Source organism: Passer domesticus, chromosome 31 (assembly GCF_036417665.1).
Source record: "Passer domesticus isolate bPasDom1 chromosome 31, bPasDom1.hap1, whole genome shotgun sequence".
NCBI classification, from domain to species: domain Eukaryota; kingdom Metazoa; phylum Chordata; class Aves; order Passeriformes; family Passeridae; genus Passer; species Passer domesticus.
Window position 1 is genome coordinate 2,157,387 of NC_087504.1, and position 11,889 is coordinate 2,169,275.

Here is an 11,889-nt window from a genome sequence, read left to right on the forward strand (position 1 = left end):
GCGTGGCCAGAAGAGGGCACAGCCATGGGAACCCCAGCAGGGCACCGCACGTACCTGGATCCTTAGCTTTGATCATCTCTGCAGAAGGCGCGGGCACTATGGCAGGAAAGCAGAGGAGCAGGTGAGTCCCCACACCCCTCAAATGCCCCCCAGGTCCCCCCTGAGTTCCCCCTGCCCCGTGAGCTCACCAGGTTTGACCACGTAGGGCTGGCAGGCGCTGCAGTCGAAACCTTCATCCGCAGCCTGCTCCACCTCCTCCTCAGTGAAAAGGCTGTCGCACGCGGCGTGCAGCCACCTGCGGGCAGCGTGGGGGACCCATCACACACCACAGCTTCCCCAGGAGGACCCCAAATTCGAGCCCCTGGAGCTTGGGGCACAGTGCTCACCGATCGCAGTGCCGGCACTGGATGAGCAGGTCGTCCTCCACGTATTTCTCGCGGCAGAAGGGGCAGACGACGAGGCTGGCGCAGGGCGCGCAGTGGGTGTAGTTGTTCTGCCACTCGCAGTGGAAGCCAGGGGATGCAGCCCCGCACTGCACACAGCACACACACCTGCAGAGAGCGGCCCGAGGGGTCAGCACCAGCACTGTAGAACCCGAATTTGAGCCTTGTGGCGTCCCCCTCGTGTCCCCCACGCACCACTTGCACTTCCAGCCGCCCTTGGGCACGGTCTGCAGCGGCGGGTCCAGGCAGTAGGTGTGGTAGCTGATGTCGCAGTCGTCGCAGAGCAGCAGGCGCGAGGGGTCGGAGGCTTTGCCGCACACCTCGCACACGATGCACTCCACGCAGCGCCAGCCCTTCAGCAGCATCACCTTGGTGATCTGGGGACACGGGAGGGCAGCCACGTGAGCCATGGTGGTCCCCAGGCTCGCTGTGGCTCTGGGGAACACCCCAGGGCTTGGCACAGACATGCCAGTGCACAACTCAACACACATGATGTGCCACGCACAACCTCGTGTGTCCTTGGGGTGCACAGCACAGCTCTGGGGTGAGGCTGGGGGTCCTGGGCCCCCTCCTCACCTTGCTGTTGACGCAGTAGGGGTGGTAGCACTGGGAGCACTGGGAGCAGGCGAGCAGGTGCCCCTCGGCCCCACGCCCAAAGCTGCCACACACCACGCACATGTCCTGGGGGAGAGAGGTCGTGAGTGAGGAGACAGCGGCTGGCAGAGGAGAGACAGAGTCTGTCCCACCCTGTCCATCTGTCCCTCCTGCCATGCCCTGGTTACCTGCATGAGCACAAACTTGTCTGTGTTGGAGAAGAGGACGACTGTGTTCTGCATTGTGTCATCGTCGTCCTCGTCCTCCTCCTTGCTGGGCGAGCTCTCCACATCAGCGAGCTGAGGACAGAGCAGGAGGGTCAGCACTGAGAACACCCTCTCTGTGCAGTCTGGGGGCACCAGGAAGATGCAAGGGCAGCAGAACCCCTCCCCAGGGGGAAGCTCTGTACCTGTCCTACTTTTTGTGGTGAAGCCCCCAGACTCAGCAAAGGCTCAGGTATGAGACCCCCTAAGACCCCAACCCACCCCACACTTAGGGCTCTTAATCTTTCCAAGGGAGAGATGATAGGGAAGGGGATAGGGGAGACTCAGCCTAACAGCTCAAGGATTCCCTGGACCCCCCCTCTGCCCCAGCCCAGCCTTACTGCTAAGGTGTCAACAGACGAGGTGGTCGACTTCAGGCGCGCACGGCCTCGGCCTCGGCCCCCGTGGGACCCCCCTCGGGGGCGTCTCCGCCCCGGGAAGCTGCTGCTGCGCCCCTGTGGCCAAGGGGAGAGGGGAGTTACAGCACTGGGAAGCCCAGTGGGACCCCCATGCCAGGGCAGCACAGGGGCACTGCCCCCATCCCACCCCACCACGCGTTCGGCCCTTGCCTTCTTGCTGCAGGGGCAGCTCAGGGAGGGGATGTGACCCCAGCAGGGCGCCCCCAAAATTGTGGTGACGGGGTCCCCCAATACCTGCTTGACACGGGAGCGCCCCGGGGAGCTGCGGCGCCGGCTCTTGTCCCCGTCACCCTTGGCTGCTGGCTCGAAGAGCAGCGAGTCATCGGTCTCAGCACCCAGCGGCAGCGAGCCAGCGTCCTCCTTCTGCAGGCTGGCATCAGCCGAGGCTGGGCCCAGCTCAGGGGACAGAGACCCCCCGCCCTCAGGGTCTGGGGACCCCAGCAGTGGCTCCGAGCCGGGGAAGCTGCTGCTCGTGTCCCCCTGGCTCAGGTTGGAGATCTCGTTGAGGATGTCGGGCCGCGGGCGCAGCGCGGGGGGCTCGGGGCACCCCTCGTCACCGTGCCCCAGCAGCTTCTCGCCGGTAGTGCACACCTCCATGGGGGTCTCAGGGCCCAGCTCCTCCGGTTCCAGGAGCAGGGGGGACCCCGAAGGGGACCCCTTGACTTCAGGGTCCCCCCCAGCCCGGCTTTCTTCCAGGGCATCCTCCTCGCTGAGTGGCGGAGAGCTTCCACTGGTGCCCTCCCTCTCCAGCCTCGGTGCCTCTTCTTCCTCCTCTTCCTCCTCCTCAGGCAGGCCAGGGAAGGGCCCCAGCTCAGGGGCTGGGCTGCCGTGGGGGGCATCTCCAGGGGGGCTGGCTGGGGACTCCCCCTCGCCACCGGCCATCTCCATCTCCTCATCCTCAGGTGGCTCGGCGGGGGCCAGGGTGACAGCAGGAGAGCCCAGGGGGGGCGGTGGGGAGCCAGGGGGGTCGGTGTCCATGGCGATACCAGGGCTGCCAGGGGGCTCAGGCAGGGCTGGGGTGGGGGGCTCGAGCACATCGTCCTCCTTGGCATCAGGGGAGGGGGCTGGGGTCCGTGCAGGTGAGATGGCACGGAGAGCTGGGGGTAGAGAGGGGGGAAGAGTGATATCACAGCACCCCCCAAGAGACACCCACCGCCCCCAGTCCCACCCCTGGTGTTTCCCCAGACCCACCTGGGGGAGCTGAGGGTGGGGGTGTCATCTCAGGGGGCAGCGAGGGCTCTGGCTCCAGCTCCATCTCCTCCTCGGGGAGCACCTCTGGAGCCAGGGCTGGCGCTTCCTCTGCCACTGTCACCTCGGGGAGGAGACCTGGGGGACAGGGATGGGGTGAGGGAGTGTTGGGGTCCCCTCCATCCCCCCTGTACCACCCAAGCCTGGCAAGGAGAGGCAAGACTTCCCCCCCACAGCTCCCCAAATACCCCACACAGGGCACCAAATATGAAAAGAGAAGGAATACAGGAATCAGGCAAAGCCAGTGCTGGAGAAGCCCCTGGTGCAGGACCCCCACACCCAATAGAAACAACAGGAGGGGAAAGAGGACAGTGAAAAGCTTACCTGGTGGTTTCAGGTCCTCCTCGGGGGGCAGCTCGCTGGGGACTGGCTCTTCAGGGGGCAACTCAACAAGGGGGGGCTCTTCAGGGCTCAGCTTCTCGGGGGGCAGCGCTTCGGGAGGAGGCTCCTTGGCGAGCAGCTCGATGGGGGGTGGGGGTGGTTCACTGGGGGGCAGCTCCTCGGGGGGCAGCTCCTCGAGGGGCAGCTCATCAGGGGGCAGCTCCTCAGGGGGAGGCTCAGTGAGGGGTAGCTCCTCGAGGGGAGGCTCAGTGAGGGGTGGCTCCTCGAGGGGAGGTTTGGGGGGTGACCCTTTGGGGGGCAGCTCGTCAGGGGGTGATTTGTCAACGGGCAGTACTTCGGGGGCAGCTCATGGGGGGGTGACTTTTGAAACGCTGGTTTCTCAGGGGGCAGCTCAGGAAGGGGAGGGACATCGAGGGGCAGCTCATCGTGGGGTGGTTCACTGGGGGGCAGCTCCTCAGAGGGAGGCTCCTCGGGGGGCAGCATGAGAGGAAGGGGCTCCTCAGGGGGCTGCACTTCAGGGGGCTGAGTGTCAGAGGGCTGCGTGTCGGGGGGTGGCTGATCAAGGGGGAGCTCATCACAGGGAAGTTCTTCGGGGGGTTCCTCACTGGGGGGGCACCTCCACAGAGGCCAGCTCGCCAGGAGGAGACTCAGCATTGCCCGGGGGAGCCTCCTTAGGGTCTGGGGGTGCTTCTTTGGGGTCTGGGGGTGTCTCGCTGGGGTCCACGAGGGGCTGTGTCTCCTCATCACACCCCACAGGCTCCAGCTCAGGCGGGGGCACGGGCGCATCCGTCGGATTGCTGGGGACAGGGGACTCTGACCTGGAACGGGGGAACCTGGGTGAGGGGGCAGCGCTCAGGCCACCCCGTCCCCCACCCACAGAGGGCCTGAGCCCCCTCCAAACCAGCACCCCCATCCCCACTCACATCTGGGCAGGTGGATCAGGCTGTGGTGAGGGTTCTGGCGCCGTGGGAACGTTGGCCGTGGCACGGCGCTGCTGGCAGTCCCCGCACACCTCAGACCCTGGGGACCACTGGCAGCTGGAGTCGGGCCCTGCGGGGTGCTGGCCACAGTCTGAGCAGACCCAGCAGTTCTGGGGAAAAGCAGAGATGTGTCAGGGGGTGCAGTTGGGGGCAGGCACCCTGTACCCCTGAGCGGGAGCAGGACATACCTTGCACTTCCAGGAGCCGGTGGGGAGGCCCTGGGTGGCTGGCTCCGTGCAGGAAGTGTGGTAGCCCTTGTCACACGCCTCGCACACCAGCATGGCAGAGTCCTGGCCGGGCTGCCTGTAGGGCACAGGGGCGAGTGAGGGCCGGGACCCCTCCTTGGGTGCATACCCCCCTCCCCACCGCGGGTCTGGGGGCTCACCTGCAGGTTTGGCACACTTTGCACTGGGGGCACTGCCAGCCCGAGCGCTTGCGAGGCGTCAGGGAGATGCCCAGGCAGGCCCCGTGGAAGTGCTGCCCGCAGCTGGTGCAGAACACCAGGTCCTGCAGGTCGCCCGGCCCGCTGCACACCGAGCACCGCGCGTCCTCTGCCAGCCACAACAAAAGGGGGTCAGAGCCGCCTGCCCGTGGGCTTCCACCCTGCCAGGACCCCCACGAGGGTCCCGGCAGCCGGGGGTGGTGTCCCCAGCCCCACGCACCCATGTCCACGGCCTCAGCCACGTGCTGGGGGCAGAGCAGCCGCAGGGTCTTCATGGACTGGAAGCAGCCGCTGGCGGCGGCGCAGGGGAAGTGGTAGAGGCGGGAGCAGCCGGCGGCCGCCCGGCACGGGATGCTGGCCCCCGCCCGCCCGCAGCGTTCACATTTCTGAGGGCACAGGAGTCCGGGGGGTCAGCGCTGCTGCAGGGCAGCAATTCCGCAGCAATCCAAACCCCACCGGATCTGCTCACCTGTGAGATCCCTGAGAAAACAGCTCTGGCCACGCCGGCCGCCTCCGGCCCCGCACCAGCCGCCCAGGCCGCACACCAGTGGTGCACCCAGCAGTGCCCTGTGGGGACGGGGAGTCAGGCACAGCTTGGGGACGCTCAGGTGGCAGGGTGGGAACCCCCGTGCTGTGACCACACTCACCCGTCGGCTCCAGGCCGTCACCCGCCAGCCCTGGCTCTGGGGGGAGCTGGTGGGCTCTGGGGGGAGCTGGGTGGGCTCCGGGGGAGGCTGGCCGGGCCCATCAGGGGGCTCGTGGCCCGCCAGCCGCTTGGGCCAGTCGGGCACCGGCTCGAAGCGCTGCAGCTCCCGCTGCCCGTGTAGGCTCCAGTCCCCACAGTTGCAGAGGGCACAGCGGCGGCCCAGCGGGCTGGGAGAGGACAACGGGGGGTGTCAGGGACTTTTAGGACACCTTCGACAGCTCCACGCCACCCCCGAGTGCTCCCACCCTCACCTGCCAGCCTCGGGAGGTTCCTCCATGCCCGCGGTGTCCGGCTCTGGCCCCGCAGAGGCTCCTTCGGGGGGTTTCAGGGGGTCCCCCTCGGCGCTGCCCATCTCCTCCGAGGCCATGACGCCGTCGGCTGTGGGGACAGGGGGTGTCACCACCACGGGGGGAACAGGGCCGGGTCCCCAAAGCGCTGCCCTGGCTCACCTGGCGCGGCTGCGTCCTTCTCCTCGCTGGGCACCTTCTGTTCGTCCATCCTGCCTCCGGCGTTCCTGGGGGGCCACAGCTGTTGGGGGGGGACACCCGTCAGCACCAGGGATGGTGGCACCTTCCCCGGCACCCTGCAGCCTCCCTCTGCCCAAGGGACGGGGCAGCACCTTCCCATTCCTCTCCTCAATTTGTAGGCTCTGGGAGTGGGAACGTCCCCCAGGAGCAGGGGGTGGCTCCCTGCCCCACAGGGGTCCAGGAGACCCCCCCGGCCTCCCCCCATCACCCCCCTGCCCACCAGGTCCTCCCCAAGTCCAGCCAGTGACACCCCAACATATCTGGGGAACCAAACCCCCGAGTGACCTCGATTGAACCATCAGGGAAGGGGGATCAGTGACCCCCGCTCTACCACACACCAGCACCCCAGGGTGTCACCAGGACCTCTGAGGAGCCCTCAGGACCCCCCCGGGAGCACCCCCAGCAAAGCTGGGACCCCCCACATAGGGAATATTCACAGCGAATTTGGGATGCAGCAGAAAACGGGGTCCCCACCACCAGCACCTGCCTGTGCCCCCATTTCCTCAGGCCCGGCACCGATCCCGCACCGCACGGGGGGGTCCCGGGATAGGCACGGGGGGGAAACTCACCCCAAAACACGACACACAAACCGGGGGGGGGGCACTGATCTGCAGCCCCCCTTCCCACCGCTGCCTCGAGCGCACCCCAAAAACCCCAGAGGGCTCCAGCACCGCGGGGGCAGCGAAGGGGACCCCAAACCGGAGCACCGGGCACGCACGGGGGTGAGCGGGGAGAACCGGGGGGGACCCGCGGGCACGGGGGGCACCGAGCACAGGGCACCGGGGAGGGGGGGACGCGCTGGGGCAAGCGCCAACCCCCCCAAAAACCCGAGAGGCCGCGGGGAGCCCCGGCCGCGGGGCAGGAGCGTCGTGTCCCACCCAGCACTCCCCCGGCCCCGGTTCCCGGTGGGCCCGGGGGGATTCGGGCCCTCCCCGGAAAGGCTCCGGGGCCGGGGGGGATTCGGGCCCTGCCGGGAAAGGCTCCGGGGCCGGGGCCCGCCGCCCCCGGTCGGGCCGAAACACCCACGCGGCGACACCGCCCCCCCCACACCCTCCCCGGTGCTGCCGGGCCACGCTTCCCCCGCTCCCCGGTGCAACCGGGGGGTCGAGCCGGCCAGGCCCCGATCCCCGGCCCGCCGCGGCCTACGCTGGCACCGGCACCGGGCCCCGAGCCACGGGCCCGGCCGTACCTGCGCCGCAGCCGCCCGGGCCCCACCGGTACCGGACACAAAGGCGTGCGAGCCGCGCTCCGCGCCCGGCCCCGGTCGGGCCTTACCGGGAGCGGCGGCACGGCGGAGGCGGCGCGGCCCGAGCCCGCACCGCCGCTCCTTCCGGGGCCGCCGGGGCCCGTCCCCGCCCGCGCGGGCCCCCCGGCGGGGCCGTTTGCACCCCCGCGCCCCCCGCCCGGTGCTCACCCCCGCGGCCGCCCTACGCCGACGGGCCTCGGGGCGCGGGGCGTTCGGTGCTCCCCGGCGCGGCCATTTCCAGAGGAAAGTAGGTCCCCGCCGCCCGCCCCCGCCCCGCCCCGCCCGCCCCCCGCCGGGGGCCGCCGCCGCGCTGGGTCCTAACGGGGGGAGCCGCGGACCGGGGGGGCCGCCGCCGCTCCCGCACTACTTTGGGCGGCGGGGGCTGCGGGCGGAGGGAGACGGTGCGCGGCGGGCGGGCGCTGCGGCCGCGGGGTGGGGGGGGGGGCGCGGGGGGTGTGACGGCGCGCGCGCGGCCGCAGCGCACGCTGCCGGGCGGGGCGGGGGGGGGAGATCCCTCCGCCGCGCTTAACCCCGGCGGCGCCGGGGCGGGAGCGCACGTGGGCACCGAGGGGGCGGGGCCTGCCGGGAGAGGCTCCGCCCCCCTACCGAGCGGCACCGGCACCGGGATAGAGGGAGGCGTCCCGGACCGCCATGGGGGTTAGGGGGATGGATGGGAGGGTGGGATCAGGGGTGGGGGTCTGCCGAGAAGCCGGCGGGAGCGAGATCCCCCGCGGTGTCCCCGGTCGGTGTCGCCGTTATCCGCCGATGTGCCCGGTCCCAGGGGTAGGAGCCGCCGGGGCAGGTGCCGGTGTATCCGGAAGAGCTGCTGTGCCCGCTGCCGGTGTGCCTGGAGTAGCGGCTGTACCGGTTCGGGGATCCCCGGTAACAGCCGCCATGCCCGGTCCGGGAGTCCCCGGTGGCAGCCGCCATGCCCGGTCCGGGATCCCCGGTGGCAGCCGCCATGCCCGGTCCGGGATCCCCGGTAACAGCCGCCATGCCCGGTCCGGGATCCCCGGTAGCAGCCGCCATGCCCGGTCCGGGATCCCCGGTAGCAGCCGCCATGCCCGGTCGGGTCCCCGCTCACTCACCACCACCTCGTGCTGCGGCTGAGCCCCGGTTCCGGTATCCCCCGAGCAGCCGGTCCCGCTCCCCCGGACCTTAACGGGGTACACGGGGCCGGTACCCCCCGTTTGGGGCCACATCAACCCCCCCGGGACCCCCAGCCCCGGGGAGGGGTCAGACCCAGGGTCCCCGGGAGCGCAAACCCCCAGACCCAGTGACTTGGGAGGGCAATTGATGGGGTGCAGCCCCCTGGCCCCAGCACCCCAAAAGCACTTCACGACCCCCCCAGCAGCTCCTGCTCCTCTTTTACCACTATAATTGTCTAATTAGCAACAATTAGCCCGGCTGGGTGGAGATAAACCACGAGGGGAACCGCAGCCAGAGCCCCCCCACGCTCAGGAACCAAAATCTGAAGTTCTCAGGGAGAAAAACGGGGGGCACAGGGCTGAAAACCCCCCTAGAATCCCAGTGAGGTTCTTGGGGTGCTCAGTCCCATGAGGAGGGGGGCTCATGGAAGCACATCCAGGCTTGGAGGGACCCCCGTGCTGGGGTGTTAGGAACAGCCCCCCCTCAATCCAGGGGTTTAGAGACAAAACAAAGTTTAATTGTTCCAGCCCCGACTCCCACGGGCTGGGAACAACACCCGCATTGAGCCCGGGCTGCGGGAGCAGGAACAGCCCCGACCTGTCCTGGGGTGTGTGGGGGGCAGCCGTGAGGAACCGGGGGGCTCCTGGCCGGGCCAGCACCCCCAGGCTGCTCCCAGCCCCCCTTGAGCCCGCATCGAGGGGCTCCCAATCACCCCCCAAAGCTGCTTCTGCTCCTTTTCTGCCGTGTGTTCACGAGTGGGGGTCCTGGGGAGGGGTCTGCCCACGCCGGGGGTGCCAGCAGGCTGGTGGATCTGCCAGGGGAGCTGTGCAGCTCCTCAGTGAGCTTCATGGAGGTCCCCGCGGTCACCTGAGGGTGAGGGACATCAGTGCCAGCACGCTGGGGGTCCGGGTGGGCTCCGTGCCCCATCTCCTGGGCTGAGGACTCGAGGAAAAACGGCCCCCCACAACTCCAGCAGCTCCTTCCCTCCATCTGTCCTCACCTCCCAGCTGGGGACAGGCAGGACACACACACACGTGGGACCCCCAGACCCCCCCGGGACCCCCCCCTCACCTCTGCAGGGCCGGGTCCTGCCCTGTCCCCCCAGCACAGGGGGGGTCAGGGCACCGAGCACCCCGGCACCCCCCTCCCCAGGAGGGGCAGCACCTTGCTCTGGGGGGTGTGACCACCTGGCAGCTCTGGGGACAAGGGGACATCGAGGCACATCGCCCCCACCGAGGGGTCCTGCCTGTCCCAGGGGGCTCAGGGGGGTCTCCCCTGTCCTGTCCCAGGTGACGTCCCCAAGTCCCAGGGGTTCCCCGGGGATGTCACCAGGATGGAGCCATGGGTGCTGGAGCGTGGCAGGACTTTTGTCACCCGTGGCAGGGGTGGCAGCAGCCCCCACAACACCCCCGGACCCCCCCAAACTGCCCCAGCTGCAGGGGGAACCCCTCCTTGCCCACCACCGCCAGGTCGGGGGGGGCTGCCTGGGACCCCCAAAGGCTCAGACCCTCTTCCACCTCATTCCAGGGGCACCTCAGGCCCCCAGCACGAGGTTTTTGGGCCACAAGCCACCCCCCACAAAGTGGGGACACGTCTGTCCTCGTCACCTGGGGTCCCACAGGGGCATGGGGAAGGGAGACGCCGGGCAGGCAGCCCCCCACCCACCCACCCGGGACTTCCTGCTCGCCACGGTGAGCTCACAGCCCTCCGCGAACGGTGGGGCAGGGAGGTTTTTACCGGGGGGAGGGGGGAAACAACACGGCTGGGTGGTCCCGGTACCACCGGAGGGACGGGAAAACGGGAACTCCTTCCCGGTGCGGCTCCGGGGGACACAGCCCCCGCGGCCACACGGGTCCCGGCGAGGCTGCCCAGGCTGAAACCGGCCCCAAACCCCCAGCTGGGGGTGGGGACCCGCCGTGCTGAGCCACTCCGGTGCACCCGCCGTTCCCGGTAATCCCCAGAGGAGCAGCCCCGCTGTCACGTAACCCCCCGGGCAGGACCCCCCGGAGGGCAGAACATCCCGGGCCGGGACCCCCGGAGGGCAGGACACCCCTAGGCCGTGTCCCCCCGCACGGAGCCGGGCTCTGGTAACCGAGGACGAGGGCTCGGTACAGGAGGATGAGGACTCGGCGGGGCCGGCGCGGGCGGGCGCGGCAAACAGCACAATAAAGCACCCGCCGTGCCGGGGGGCGGGGCCGCCGCCACTACAGCGGCGGCCGCACGTGACCACAACACCGCCCGCCCGCTCCCATTGGCTGCGCTGGGCGGAGGGGGCGGGGTTTATACGCCGCGGCATGCGCATTGGCTGGAGGGGCGCTCCCATTCATGAAAACGGAGGGAAGGGCCGTGGCCACGTGGTGGTCGCGCGTGTGAACGGAATGGGGGGGGGGGGGGGGAGTGTCCTGGTCCTGACCCCCCCCATCCCCCCCCCCATCCCCCCCACCACCTGTCCCCGCCCCGGAGACACCCAGGAACACCCACAGCCACCAAACCGCTCCTGCTCCCCATCGCTGCCTCCCCAGCACCAGGACCCTCAGCCCCCCGCGGGTATTTCGGGGTGTTTGACCCCTGCCCCAGGGATCCCCAGCCTCTGGTGATGCCCGACTCAAGCTCAGGGACCCCCAGGGACCCACACCCCCTGGGGACACCCCAACCCCTGGGGGCTGCATTGCTGTTCCCCTCACCAGAAGCTGAGCCACAAGGTTATCTCAGTCTGGCCAAAATTCGCAGGGGAAAATGAGTTTTTTGCCCAACTGAGCACCAGAAAGGCCAGGGAGAACTGGACTCCCTACTCCAGCACCAGGGACACCCCCAGGATGCCAAACCCCCAGGGATCCCCCAGCCCCCTGCAATGCCCACAAAACACCCCAGCTGCTACTCAGGATGCCTGACCCCCACCCCAGTGACCCCCAGACCCTGGGATACTCCAGCCCCAAGGACCCCCAGGCCCCCTGGATGGTCAGTTCCAGCCCCTCCAGACACCACAGCTCCAATAGGGCCATAGACTTTCTTTATTTTCCCAAACAATTAAATAGTAGTATTTCTTTTGCTGTTTTTTTGTTTTTTAAACTGAAGTGGTTAAAAGCAGGCTGCCCCCTGCCCCATGGGGGTGAGCCCGCTGCCGGGGCAGGCAGGCATGGGGGACATTTATATTACCATTTATAAATAGAAAAATAAAACTCTCAAGCAGGGCGGGTTAGCAGTTAGCGTGGTTAGCGTGGACCTGGCACGGGTGCCCGTGGCAGACACCCCGTGCCCACTGCAGACACCCACCCAGCCACCCAGGGGTGCAGGGACACTGTGGGTGACAGGGACAGACCCAGAGCAGGGGGACGGGCAGGAACTGCCTCCAAGTGCTCAGTTTTGGGGGGGTTTTTGCCATCCCCCCCCAGCTGGATTTGGCCCCAGGGCAGGGTCTGGTGCTGCCTGGCTGGGGTTTGCCAGGCACCAACCCCAGCCCCAGCGCAGTGGTTAATAAAGCAATAAATACCAGGGGGGGTCTGGGGGGCTTTAGGACAGAGCCAGACCCC

At 68.8% G+C, this 11,889-nt stretch overlaps 1 protein-coding gene across 1 annotated transcript in view; it reads right to left on the bottom strand.

The window, feature by feature from the left end:
• Positions 1–7,634, bottom strand: part of KMT2D (lysine methyltransferase 2D) — a 30,331-nt gene extending 22,697 nt beyond the window's left edge. Inside the window, 21 exon segments of the mRNA XM_064401284.1 lie at positions 55–96; positions 189–295; positions 387–551; positions 639–820; positions 1,020–1,124; positions 1,226–1,336; positions 1,642–1,755; positions 1,954–2,816; positions 2,911–3,045; positions 3,292–3,648; positions 3,651–3,975; positions 3,977–4,127; positions 4,233–4,399; positions 4,478–4,592; positions 4,675–4,840; positions 4,952–5,117; positions 5,201–5,324; positions 5,356–5,604; positions 5,689–5,815; positions 5,887–5,965; positions 7,379–7,634. Of these exon segments, the coding sequence (XP_064257354.1) occupies positions 55–96; positions 189–295; positions 387–551; positions 639–820; positions 1,020–1,124; positions 1,226–1,336; positions 1,642–1,755; positions 1,954–2,816; positions 2,911–3,045; positions 3,292–3,648; positions 3,651–3,975; positions 3,977–4,127; positions 4,233–4,399; positions 4,478–4,592; positions 4,675–4,840; positions 4,952–5,117; positions 5,201–5,324; positions 5,356–5,604; positions 5,689–5,815; positions 5,887–5,935 (3,820 nt within the window). The 5' untranslated portion in view covers positions 5,936–5,965; positions 7,379–7,634.
• Between the last annotated feature and the right edge of the window lie 4,255 nt (positions 7,635–11,889).